The sequence below is a fragment of the Balaenoptera borealis genome, assembly GCF_965194805.1.
Source record: "Balaenoptera borealis genome assembly, chromosome: 12".
NCBI lineage: Eukaryota > Metazoa > Chordata > Mammalia > Artiodactyla > Balaenopteridae > Balaenoptera > Balaenoptera borealis.
Genome location: NC_138869.1, coordinates 44,446,465 through 44,460,723, shown reverse-complemented (window position 1 = coordinate 44,460,723; position 14,259 = coordinate 44,446,465). Strand labels below are relative to the sequence as shown.

Here is a 14,259-nt window from a genome sequence, read left to right as displayed (position 1 = left end):
GATTTTCTTGACATGTTCTAGCGTAACCTTTTCAAACAAACTTATTATTATTTTTTTTAAGATATTTTGTCTTTTTTTTTTTTTTTTTTGGCTGTGTGGTATGTGGGATCTTAGTTCCCCGACCAGGGATCAAACCCCTGCCCCCTGCAGTGGAAGCACGGAGTCCTAACCACTGGACCGCCAGGGAAGTCCCTATTTTTTAAAGTTTCTTTCTTTATTCATTTTCCTTCAGCCAGAGAAAGATAAGAAAGTTCAGGAAGGTTTTTTCCAGAATAAAGCTAAGGAACTTGTCATGCAAAATTCAAGCCAGAGCAAAGGCTGAGAAACAGTGAAGTTCTGAGCCTGGACACTGGCATTACATAAGAGGGGCAGACTGAAGAGATGTTTTCAAAACAACATGGTGACCAACTGGCCGGGAAGGAGGAGAAGGGTGACATATAGAGAAAAGTTATTAGGAGACATTTTACACTACAAAACACTTTCATTCCTCCTGTCATCACTGGGGTCTTCACCACCGCTTACTTGGATTCTTAGAATTGCCTGTCTCTCTACCCTTAAATTCATCCTTCTTCCTGTTGCTAGAGTGAAGTATGTTTGACACAGGACAACGTCTCTCTCCTGCCTGAAACTATTTCAGTGTTCATCATTATCTTACGGAATTAAGGCCAAACATGACCAGGGCTCTGCTACTTCTTCCACCTCACCTCCGTACTCTTTAATGTTCCAGGAATACCCAGATCCCACAACACTGTTCCTAAGTACTGTGCCTATGTACAGTTTGTTCTGCACTGGAAATATCATGTACTAGAACCAACACCAGCACCCCACTCCAGGAAGCTGTCCATTATATCTCATCCACCCAGCCCAGTTGCGCAGCCACTCCTCTGTGCCTCTCATGCTCCAGTCATACCTCTAATTGTGTTTTAATCGGTTTCAGTCACAGACTAGACTATGAATTCCTTAACTGTAGAGACTATGGCCTAGCCATCTCAATCTACAGCGTCTACCACAGTGCCTGAAACACAGTACCCAATAAAATGTGCTCAATTTAACCACAGGTAACTGGACTACAGCAGGAAAGGAAGCTGACTTTTGCATGGCTCCAAGCATCAAAAAAACAACCTGGGGAACTCCCTGGCGGTCCAGTGGTTAGGACTCTTCACTTCCACTGCCAGGGACCTGGGTTCAATCCCTGGTCAGGGAACTAAGATCCCACTCCCAACGGGAGAGGCCACGACAGTAAGAGGCCCGCGCACCACGATGAAGAGTGGCCCCCGCTCGCCGCAACTGGAGAAAGCCCTTGCACAGAAACAAAGACCCAACACAGCCAAAAATAAATAAATAAAAATAATGAATTAATTAAAAAACCCAATAACCTGCAGCATTCCATACAATAACTGTGCTTTGATAAGAAACCATATCAAATAAAGTATTTTTAAATAAAAGTGGTGGTCTCCCTCTTGTACTGTTGGTGGGAATGTAAACTGATACAGCCACTATGGAGAACAGTATGGAGGTTCCTTAAAAAACTAAAAATAGAACTACCATACGACCCAGCAATCCCACTACTGGGCATATACCCTGAGAAAACCATAATTCAAAAAGAGTCATGTACTAAAATGTTCACTGCAGCTCTATTTACAATAGCCAAGACATGGAAGCAACCTAAGTGTCCATCAGCAGATGAATGGATAAAGAAGATGTGGCACATATATACAATGGAGTATTACTCAGCTATAAAAAGAAACGAAATTGAGTTATTTGTAGTGAGGTGGATGGACCTAGAGTCTGTCATACAGAGTGAAGTAAGTCAGAAAGAGAAAAACAAATACCGTATGCTAACATATATATATGGAATCTAAAAAAAAAAAAAAAAAGGTCATGAAGAACCTAGGGGCAAGATGGGAATAAAGACGCAGACCTACTAGAGAATGGACTTGAGGATACGGGGAGGGAGAAGGGTAAGCTGGGACAAAGTAAGAGAGTGGCATGGACATATATACACTACCAAATATAAAATAGATAGCTAGTGGGAAGCAGCCGCATAGCACAGGGAGATCAGCTCGGTGCTTTGTGATCACCTAGAGGGGTGGGATAGGGATGGTGGGAGGGAGGGAGACGCAAGAGGGAAGAGATATGGGGACATATGTATATGTATAACTGATTCACTTTGTTATACAGCAGATGTGTATAAAATTGATGCCTAATAAGAACCTGGAGTATAAAAAAACAAACAAACAAAACAACTAATACTAAACTTTCATTGGGTTATTTGTATGGAAATATGTTAATATAAATGTTTCAGACATTAAAAAAAAAAAAATTACAATTGTGAAAAATACTTATCCGCCATGAAAGCTCGTTCTACTTTTTTTTTTTTTAATTTTTTTATTTATGGCTGCGTTGGGTCTTCGTTGCCGCACGCGGGCTTTTCTCTGGTTGTGGCGAGCGGGGGCTACTCTTCATTGCGGTGTGCAGGCTTCTCACTGCGGTGGCTTCTCGTTGTGGAGCACGGGCTCTAGGCACGCAGGCTTCAGTAGTTGTGCCTCGCGGGCTCTAGAGCGCAGGCTCAGTAGTAGTTGTGGCGCACGGACTTAGTTGCTCCGCGGCATTGTGGGATCTTCCCAGACCAGGGCTCGAATCCGTGTCCCCTGCATTGGCAGGCAGATTCTTAACCACTGCGCCACCAGGGAAGTCCCGCTTGTTCTACTTTTTAAAAGACTTTTCTAATGAGACTGGTCACAGTATTATCAAATTAGATTTTTTCATATTGTATAATGAACTACATCAATATTTGGAAGATCTGCATAATTCAGTAAACCAATATTTTCCAATTTATCAATGAAAGACATTATGCAATCATACATGGATAAAAGATCCATTACTAGGGCAAGAGAGATCAATGGATTCCATGCTGCAACTAACCTTTAAGAAACTATCAGTGGTCAAGTTTCAATGTAACACAAGCATACCTCAGAGATACTGCGGGTTCAGTTCTGGACCACTGAGATAAAGCGAATACTGCAATAAAGCAAGTCACATGGGTATTTTGGTTTTCCAGCGCATATAAAAGTTATGTTTACACTATACTGTTGTCTACTAAGTGTGCAATAGTATTATATGTCTTAAGAAGAACACCGTATGTACCTTAATTTTAAAATACTTTGTTGCTAAAAAATGCTAACCATCATCTGAGCCTTCAGTGTGTAATCTTTTTGCAACAGTAACATTCAAGACCAGTGATCACAGATCACTGTAACAAATATAATAACAAAAGAAAGTTTGCAATATTGTGAGGATTACCAAAATGTGACACAGAGACATAAGGTGAGCAAATACTGTTGGAAAAATGGCACCAACCGACTTGCTTAATGCAGGGTTTCCACAAACCTTCAATTTGTTTAAAAAAAAAAGGAGGGAGATGTCTGTATCAAAGAAGAATATTCATAATTACCTGAAAAGGCCATTAAGATACTTCTCCTGCTTCCAACTACATATCCAGGTGATACCAGACTTTCCTAATATACTTAAACTAAAACAACATACCTGGTAGAAAAGCAAATATGAAAATCCAGCTGTATTCTAGTAAGCCAAACATTATAGATTTGCTAAAATATATAAATGCTACACTTTTCACTAATATCTTTTTTCAAAAGCTATTTTTCATAATAATGTTAATTATGTTAACTCAAAAGGGGTTCATTGTTATTTTAAGTGAATTAAATATTTTTCTCAGTTTTAATTTTTAATTAAAAAAATACTGATAAAGTCACATAAATTAAAACTCTTTGGAGTCCGCAAACAAAATTTTGAGAGTACTGTGTGCTTCTTGAGCCCAGAAAGTTTGAGAACTGCTGACCTAGTCTAATCTTTTATTTGATACTTGATTTCTGAATTGCATATTTTATACCATATACAAGTTTCAATCAGATGCAGTACTCCAGTGAAAGGGAGCTCTCTTCCTCCATAAATTCACTGCTCTAATGTTACAGTTATAATTGGTGTAGATGCTGCCAGTAAATTACCAGCAGCAATCATCAACTTCTTCCAGGTTGACCCCACTATTGAAACTAGAAAGCCATGTATTTGTTTTCTCAGGATCACATGCAGTACTAGGTGTTTATGAGACCCATTTGATCAGTGAGATAGAAAGGAAACACTGATGAGGGGCTTCTGGGAAAGCTTTTCCTCACAAGAAGAGCCCAGGAAGAGAAGTCCCCAGGTGCCTTTTCCAATTCTCTTCCTGTTTTAAATAGGGATGAGAAGTCTGGAACTAACTACCAGCCTTCCTGTGACCAGAACACAAAGAGACAGAATGTGGACAGCTAAGGAAGGCAGAACAAAACAACAGAAAAACTAGGGACCTGATGATATAACTGAACAGTGGAAAGAATCTTGGAATTGCCATTCTGAAGAAATCTAGTTGAACAAAAAACCAAAGTTCTTTTGGTTTAATGTATTGCTCATCAGATTTTCTGTTCCATGTAGGCAAAAGCACTCCTAACATATTTAACAATAAACTTCCTCATTTGGTCCTAATTCAGCTCCCACACATACTATCCACAAATACTAAGTAGTGTAATGAAGTCTCCATTTTACCCCAACAATTGTTGTTCTATAACTAAAGACAAATGGTCCCTTCTTCGGAAATGGTTGATAAATATGAAACCAAATACTCTCTTTTTCCTACCCTTCAGGGTAGAAATAATTCTGAGATCTAGTTCTGTAAGAATTTGCAAGAATCTCTAAAGACATAATGAAATTAAAAAAGCATTCAATATGCTGACTGACAGAGACACGATGCATAATCACGGGCTTATCAGTCTTCTGCTTTCATAATTAAGATAATTTTTTCAATGGCAGGTATCTTCATCCACTTCTCAGAAATCCTTTTGGGAAATATGGAGGTTGTACACTCAAATGCATACAAGTACTAGGGAACTAATCTACAATGACTGAGGTGGGCTAAGTTAAGAAAATTTGGACTATGAAGAAATGCCCCATTTCAAAGGAACATCTGCTACCCAAGGCCAGCCAGCTAATTATTGCTATCGGAGAATAAGGGCCCAGAGTTGCCAGATCTTCTAATTTTGGAGGAAGAGTTAGATATCTAGACTGTTTTTGGCAAATCTGCAATATTTAATTGTTGGCAACAGATTTAAAACAAAAAGAACCCAACCTGAGCCAAAATAACACATATCCAGGCTTGATCTCCCCTACTGACAGCTAGCACATCACCTCCAGTGTGATATTTAAATAAAACTCATTACATGGATTGAAAATTTTCAGGATAAATTCCAAAGGTATATTTAAAATGCTAGTCACAGAAACTTAGCACCCATCTCATATGAATAAAGGGGCTCCATCACTAATCTGCTTACCTCCAGTAGTAGAAGTGTCTCCTGTTCCGTCCATTCTCTTCCAGCACTAGCACCTTTACTCTAAAGAAAAAAATTCAGAAATTATTTACTCATTCCTAAAGGTTGAATATGGAGCTCATCAGGATTCCCTTCTAAGTTCTGCAGACTGTTTTCTGCAAACCACCAAAATAAGTCCCTGAGTAACAAGAATAAAACACATAAGGAACCAAAACTCCCAACAGAAAGGCTGGCTTATTTCAAAGATTTCTTGCTATCTACCAAGGACTCATGGACTACTTAGACATTAGACATGGATTACTTAGACCACTTATTTCTATTATTTATAAGAAAACCAAGGCTGTGTTGTGTAAAACCAAATCAACTGATTCATACTTCTTGATTTGCAGATTCTACTCCATTCATGGAGAGGACTGGCTGTGTAGTATACTTGACATTATTCTTCAGCTGCATATGTTACTAATTCAAAATACACATTCTAACATATTATCCCTTCTCTGAAAATTCTATTTTGGGAGATTACCATTTAAGAAATGAAGAGAAAACTTCTATAGTCCATGATTTCTTTGTGTCAATAAAGTTTCTCAATTCATTTGACTCAACCTTTCTGCACGATTGTGCTATACACTGCAGGTAAAAATTATGATTTATTAGGTCTCCATAATATTCAATCCATATCATTATGAAATATTTGTTCATTTGCAAAAAATGTACTAAAAATAACTAGTCTTTAAATACAGAATAAGAAGAGGAATCTAAGAATTGCAGGATTAAAAGCCTAAAGTATGCCTTAGTGAGGAAGAAAAGATGTATGTAGCTTTAACTCCCAATACACTGCTCAGACTCCTTGAGGATTACTTTAAGAGAACCAAAGGCTACTCTTTTTTATTTTGTTTTTGGCAGCATGTGGGATCTTAGTTCCCCGACCAGGAACCCAGGCCCTTGGCAGTGAGAGCACGGAGTGCTAACCACTTGACCGCCAGGGAATTCCCCCAAAGGCTACTCTTAATGAACAAACATCAGAAGTGACCATCAATCAGATATGGAGCCCTGAGTGGAACAAAATTCATCAATATTTCATCTAAATTCTGAAAAAGAAGACCCAAATATAGGGCAGATCTGTATAACCTAGACACGAATGACATTTACTGGGTAGGTCCACAGCAACCATTTCCCCACTTCTCAGCCACAAAGCATAGAAAGGATTTTCCCCATTCCTACTGGCTTAAGTCAGTTAATGTTTCTCCTCTTGATTACAACTTGAGTAACTTCATCAGGGCCAGGGTTTCTACATGATTTTAGAATTTCTTTCTTTTGTATTTATTGAGGTAAAATATATGTACAACAAAATCCTATGTGTACAGTGTGACTACAATTCTTATACACCCACGTAACAACACTCAAATCAATATTCAAAAGGCCCCCCCCCTTTAACCTCCAGTTGTTAACAAACCACAAAAGTTTTGATACACACTCTTCTGAATTCTACAATCGTAGGCTAGTTTCTGTGGCTCTGAATTTTATATTAACAAAACCATTCAGTATGTAGTTTATGGGTCTGGCTTCTTGTCCAATATTATGGTAAGTAGATTCAACCTCATTGTTATATGAAGAAGTGAAACATTTCATCTCTGTGTAGCATTACATTGTTTAAATAAACCACAATTTACCCATTATATTATTTACAGTTTTTGGCTATCCTGGGTAAGGCTGCTATGGATGTTCTCGCACATTCTTTTATAAACCCATTTATCTGGTCTATATAGCCAGAAGTTGGATAATGGGGTACATATATGTTTAGCTATAATCGTGTTCTCTACACTTTTACTTTCTGGAAGAGCTTGTGTAGATTGGTATTATTTCTTCCTTAAGTGCTTGGTACAAATTCATCAGCAGAATCATCTGGGCACAGAGTTTTGTTTTTAAGAAGATGTTTAACTACATATAGATATTGTATAACAGTGTATAAATTATACACTTTAATAAGGTGGTTCAAGTGTATAATTTCTAGTGGCTGCTCTAAAAAATTATCACAAACTTGGTGGCTTAAAATAACAAAAATTTATCCTCTCACAGCTCAGGAGGCTAGAAGTTCAAAATCATTATGACTGGACCAAAATCAAGGTGTTAGGGCAATGCTCCCTCTGGAAGCTCTAGGGGAGAATAAATTCTTTGTCTCTTCCTTCTTCTGGTGGCTGCCCCAGAATTCTTTGGTTTGTAGCCACCTCATTCCAGTATCTGCATCCAAGGTCACATGGATTTTACAGCCTCCTCCTGTCTGTAAAATCTCTATACTTTTCTCTTATAAGGACAAATGTGATGGTACTCAGAGCCCACCAGAATAATACGGCATTATCTCATCTTAAAAATCTTTAACTTAATCACATCTGCAAAGAATCTTTTTCCATATAAGGTAATATTTACAAGTTACAGACATGAGGACCTGATTTCTTCGGAGGACATTATTTTTAACCTAATATGTCAAGTTATCTCTATCCTGGGAAGACTTTTATATCTTGGTTTTTCAAAAAAATATATTTATTTATTTGGTTGCGCTGGGTCTTAGTTGTGGCAGGCGGGCTTCTTAGTAGTGGCTTGCAGGCTCCTAAGTTGCAGCACACAGCCTCCTTAGTTGTGGCATGCGAAATCTTGGCTGCAGCATGCATGTGTGATCTAGTTCCCTGACCAGGGATTGAACCTGGGCCCCCTGCATCGGGAACACGGAGTCTTAACCACTGCACCACCAGGGAAGTCCCAACTTTTATATTTTGTTGCTTTCAAGGGATTTGCCCATTTCATCAAAGTGTCAAATATTACCATGAAGTTGTTAAGCATATTCTTTATTGCCTTTATATATAAGTAGAATCAACAGTGATGTATTCTTTCATTCCTGATCAGGGATTTGTGTTTTCTCTTTTCTTCTTGATCACTCTGGCTAGAGGTTTAACAAATTGATTGATCTCTTCAAATAACCATCTTATTTTATTAATCTTCTCTATTGTTTTCCTATTTTTGGTTTCTAGTTTAATTTTGCTGTGGTGAGTCAACCACATTCATTCCATACGTATAAAATCATACAACCACACTGTATAATTTCAATCCTTTAAAACTTATGATACTAATTTTATTGCTCAGAATTGTGTACATTTTGTTGAGTATTCCCCATGAATTTTATTATGATTATTATTTTTTTTTTACTTTTTGGCTGCACTGCACAGCACGTGGGATCTTCGTTCCCTGACCAGGGATTGAACCCATGCCCCCTCCAGTGGAAGCATGGAGTCTTAACCACTGGACCACCAGGGAAGTCCCCCCGAGAACTTTAAAACAATGTGTTTCTGCTATTCTGCAGAATCTTCTATAAATACCAATAGGTCTTATCGGTTGATAGTGGTGTTGTAGGTCTTTTATACTCTTGCTGACTTTGTCTATTTGTTCTATCAATTACTGAGAAAGGATCGTTGAAATCTCCAACTATACTTGAGTGTCTGCCTATTACTCCTTTCTGTTCTGTCAGTTTTTGCTTTATATGTACTTCGAAGCTCTTTAATTAGGTACGTACGTATTTAGGATGATTGTGTCCTCTTGATTAATCAATCCCCTTATCATTATGAAATGCCTCTACTTCTGGTAAAATAAGTTGTTCTGATGTCTACTACTTTTATAAATATTAATACAGTGATTCTGGCTTCCTTTTGTTTAGAAGGTATGTCTTTTTCCACTCATTTTCTTTTAGTCTGTGTGTTTGTATTTAAAGTGGGTTTCTTGTAGACAATACGTTTGTCCTTGATTTTTTTAATCCAATTTGACAATCTCTGCTGCTGAATTGGAATATTAAACCCATTAATGTTCAATTCAATACTACTATCCCTATGGTCAGATGTAAATCTTCCATCTTGCTATTTTCTATTCTTCCCATCTGTTCCTTGTTTTCTTGTTTCCTTCCCTCTTGTGAAGTAACATTTTTGTGAAGTATTATGCTGTTTTTATTCCATTATTAGCTTATTAGTTATACATCTTTAAATAGTTAATCTAAGATTTACAATATCCATCTCTAAACTGTCACAGTGTACTCTCAAATAATATTTTAGCACTGTCACATATAGTGTAAGAACTTTAATAGAGTATACTTCCAATTCCTTTTCCTGTCCTTTGAGTGATGTTTGGTCCTTAACATCAATATGCTGTGAACCTAAATACATATTGTTATTTTTGGTTTAAACAGTCTATTATCCTTTTAAACAATTAAAAATAAAAGGGAAGTGTCTTTAATACTGACCCATATGTTGACCTCTTCTGGCACTCTTTATTCTTCCATGTAGATCCAGTCCCCTCCCAAAATGCTTTATCAAATTATTAGTTTCCCCTATAATCAATCTTTCTCAACAATTTCAGAACTTTACAACAGTTTAACTCAATTTATTCTTCTTCTGCCTTTCTATTTTTGTCATTTCTACATGTTACAAACCCCCAAAATGTTCGTTGTTTAAAAAGTCTACATTCCTTTATATTTAACTACTTATTTACACTTCTCCATGCTCTTTATTCTTTCTCTAGCATCATGTGCTTCCATTTGGAATCATTACCCTTCATCCTGAAGAACTTCCTTTAGTGTCCTTACATTGTGAACTAGTGATAACTGCTCCACCTTTTGAATGTCTGTGAACGCCTTTATTGCACTTTCTATTTTGAAAGGTATTTCTACTAGATACAGAATTTCACAGTGACAATTTTCCTTTCAGCATTTAAAAATATTATTACACTGTCCTCTGGCTTCTATCATTTCTGTTGAAAAGTCAGACATCAGTTTTATCATTGTGCCTCTGAATTTAATGTGTCCTTCCCCACCCCCCCTGCTCCTTGGCTGCTTTAAGATGTTAGCTTTAAGAGTTTAAGCACCGGGACTTCCCTGGTGGTGCAGTGGTTAAGAATCCACCTGCCAACGCAGGGGACATGGGTTTGAGCCCTGGTCCGGGAAGATCCCACATGCCGCGGAGCAACTAAGTCCATGTGCCACAACTACTGAGCCTCTGCTCTAGAGCCGCGAGCCACAACTACTGAGCCCATGTGCCACAACTACTGAAGCCCACGTGCCTACAGCCCCTGCTCCGCAACAAGAGAAGCCACCACAATGAGAAGCCCACGCACCGCAACAAAAAGTAGCCCCCGCTCACCTCAACTAGAGAAAGCCTGCCCGCAGCAACGAAGACCCAATGCAGCCAAAAATAAATAAATTTAAAAAAAAAAAAAAAAAAAAAAAAGAGTTTAAGCACCATGTGCCTGAGTATGGTTTTCTCTATATCCAAACTTGGATATGTTCGGTCTCTCTTATTCTGTGAGTTGGTATCTTTTCATTAGTTATGGAAAATGTTTAGGCCTTACATCTTCAAGTACTGCTTCTGCACCATTCTTTCTCTTCTCATAGGTCTCTAATGATAAATATTAATTCCTTTGACTGTATCTCATGTGTCTCTGTACTCTTTTCTCTTTGTCCTGTCCCCTCAACTTCAACCAATTTCTTTTTCTCCTGTTTCAGTTTCAATGTATCTATTAACCTGAGTTCACTAATCCTGTCTTCTGCTGTGTCCAGCCTGCTGTTAAACCTATCCAATGGGTTAATTTCAGTATATTTTCAATTGTTCAATAGGTATTTGATTCTTTTTATATATTCCCATTCTCTGTTGAAATTCTCCATTTTCCTCCTCATTTTAACACATTAATCACAGTTATTTTTAAATACCTATCTTCTAACCATACTAAGGTAAGATAAGTGACTTTTACAAAATGTCATCAGATTTAAGTAGAAAGCACCTCCTTACCCTACAGAAAGTAAAACAAGTTTCTTACGGAAAATGATGCTTCTTAGAAGGAAGAAGGACAAAGAGCACATGCTAGCTTGTAGTCTGTATGTCCCTATAGAAAAATCCTTACCTTTGCTAAGGTTTTCCTGGAGTAAATGTCAGTACGAAGACCAAAGTTCTGCAAATCAATTGGTTTTTCCTTGTTCTTCTCAGGAAAATTTAACATCTGCTGAGCAGCAGGAACCTATGAGTCAAATAAATGATAAATGGCTGTATTAACCTCTACAAAGTAACGGGGACAGAGGCTTTTAAGGATGTTTAATATTGGCACTTAAACCACTAGAGATTCTACAAAAAAATAAATACCTACACCTTATACTACACTTCTAACAAAAATTCAACATGTAAGAAACATTTTTTTTTTTGCCTCTCTTAAGTCACAGAGAAAATAGACAAGTCTTCTTTAATATTTCACAGTGGAGGGCAATTTATAGGTTAGATTCGTGTTATTCCAAATGAATGGTATACATAATCCGATTGACATAATAATCTTTTCAAGGGACTTCCCTGGTGGTGCCCTGGTTAAGAATCCACCTGCCAATGCAGAGGACACGGGTTCGAGCCCTGGTCTGGGAAGATCTCACATGCCGCGGAGCAACTAAGCCCGTGCACAACTACTGAGCTTGTGCTCTAGAGCCTGTTAGCCACAACTACTGAAGCCCGCGTGCCTAGAGCCTGTGCTGCGCAACAAGAGAAGCCAAAGCGATGAGAAGCCCATGCACCTCAATAAAGAGTAGCCCCTGCTCGCCGCAACTAGAGAAAGCCAGAGCACAGCAACGAAGACCCAATGCGGCCAAAAATAAATTAATTAAATAAATTTTTTAAAAAGTTCTATAGAAGAGATTAAAAAAAAAAAAAGAACATGTGCATAGATGTCCACTTTCCAAATGTTAGGAAGGGGAAGAAGTTCTAAACAATTTAACACATTTATACAGTCTGCTTCTTTACTAGTGTCTTTGATGGCAGAAGTGATAAAGGAGCCATGAGTTATGAAAGCAAATCTATAACAGGATAAAGCATAGACTCTTGGCATTAATGGGAGAGCATTATCCTAAACAACTATTCTTATGGACTCAAACATTTACAACATACAAACAAACATAACCTATCAGCTAAGGAACAGCACTTTTATATGACTATAATAGTAATGCCTGAATATAAATGCTAGAAGTGGTTGTCTATTACCACCCAGACCTGAAAAAAAGGCTGCACTAATTTACCTGAGGTGATCGAAGATGTAGAGGTACAAGCCCAGAGGGGGTATCAGCTAATACATTGAAATGAGGAGTCGGAGGAGGTCCCATTGCCATGGGTCGACTTTCTGGATCCACTTGGTAATTAACAAGCCCCCACTGCTCTAAAAAGGCATGAACCCTGAAGGATAAAGCTCTTAAAGTTAAAATCTAGAGAATGTACCTCATCATCTTCATAAGCATCATTACATTTCATTAAAAAACAAAAGAAAAAAAACCCTAAGTAAACGTGTTCTCTTGTAGGCTATGAACCATCACAAAGTAACTGACAATTTTGGTTTGAGGGACAATTTCTACAAACTCAAAATAATGTTGAACATAGCACCCCCAAACCTAGTATAAAGCCTAATCATTTCAATCACAGAAATGAGGGAACAAATGTTCATGTAGGTCCATGGTCAAAGAGCTCACACATAAACCAAACTCACAGGAGGAGACCTACATTTTGGTTTTTTCTTTAGACAGATTTAGGGCACAGAGCTTATCCACTCCCCACCCTAACCCACTCTCCATCTACGGTCAGTTTATGATTAGACCATACAATAAAAGATGTAAAATGTAAAATTTAAAAAAAAAAAAGGATGCTTTAGGTATTTTATTAACCAAGAAAACATCCAGTTTAGTCAACCTAACATTAGCAATGTATCAGTAACCACCTGCAGTGAAATATCTGAGAAAAAGTCAAGACATTTTTACCTCATCACAGCACATACATCTCCAGTCAAGTTCCTCCGACAAGCAGTGCTGGTTAAATATTCCTGGGGATTTAGGCGGTATGTGTCGATCATAAAATTTCGATATGCCAAGTATCTAAAAAGTAATGGCAAAATTCATAAGGTGAACACACATCCTTTCAGAAACGGTAACTCATAGAGCCAAATAGTTCCATATTCCCCAACCAAATACAACAAAAAGTTAAGACAACAGTCCAACAAACAATAGTGATAATGTACTGAGTATTTACAGTCATAAGTGTAACTCAGAGTAAGAATCCCTAAAAATGCAAAACAACTAACATATAATAAGCACAACAGAGTAATCTGATGAAGATAGTGTGAAGTAAAATAAGTACAACCTTGGTCACAGAGGTCAATCAATAATCCTTAGTTGCCTGCAGAATTTGCAAATAACACTTGGTTACTCAGGCTGTCTCCCTAACTACACTACTATGTACCTAGCATTTACTGTGTGCCAGCCATAGGTCTAAGGACTTTCTGTGTGGTAATGCATTTAATACTCACAATCTCTCTAAAAAGTAGGATCTATTATTATTCTATTTATAGATTAGGGTTAAAGAATTTGTCCTATGGGACTTCCCGGGCGGTCGAGTGGTTAAGACTCTGTACTTCCAACGCAAGCTGCGCAGGTTTGATCCCTGGTCAGGGAGCTAAGATCCCACATGCCATGAGGCACAGTGGCCAAGAAAATTACAAACAAAATGCACACACACACACACACACACACACACACACATACACACACTCACACACAACTAGAACAGAGAGCTAAGATCCCACCTGTCGTGAGGCACAGTGGCCAAGAAAATTACAAACAAAACACACACACACACACATACACACAACTAGAATTTGTCCCAGACCAAAAGGCTGGTTAAGTGGTGGATCTAGAATTCAGCAAAGTGTGGTGGCTCTGGCTCTGACAATGGTTATATACTTCCTGACTATCAGTTTTTTAGAGATCCCAGCTATGCAACAAGCAGAACCTATGAAGCCAAACTCAGAGGTAAGACAAGCCATATAAAAAAGG

General features: G+C 38.0%; 1 protein-coding gene across 5 annotated transcripts in view; it reads right to left on the bottom strand.

Annotated features, from left to right (window-relative positions):
* The window catches only part of SMARCC1 (SWI/SNF related BAF chromatin remodeling complex subunit C1), a 190,171-nt gene that overhangs the window by 78,802 nt on the left and 97,110 nt on the right, over positions 1–14,259 (bottom strand). For all 5 annotated transcript variants that reach the window (XR_014232624.1, XM_082347328.1, XM_082347327.1 and 2 more), the window contains exons 16-19: positions 13,189–13,302; positions 12,460–12,613; positions 11,310–11,423; positions 5,382–5,441 (exon numbers count right to left, since the gene is read on the bottom strand). Coding sequence is in view for 4 of the 5 variants with exons in the window: in XM_082347328.1 (XP_082203454.1) it covers positions 5,382–5,441; positions 11,310–11,423; positions 12,460–12,613; positions 13,189–13,302 (442 nt within the window). In the remaining variant the exon portion in view is untranslated. The remainder of the gene's footprint in view (positions 1–5,381; positions 5,442–11,309; positions 11,424–12,459; positions 12,614–13,188; positions 13,303–14,259) is intronic.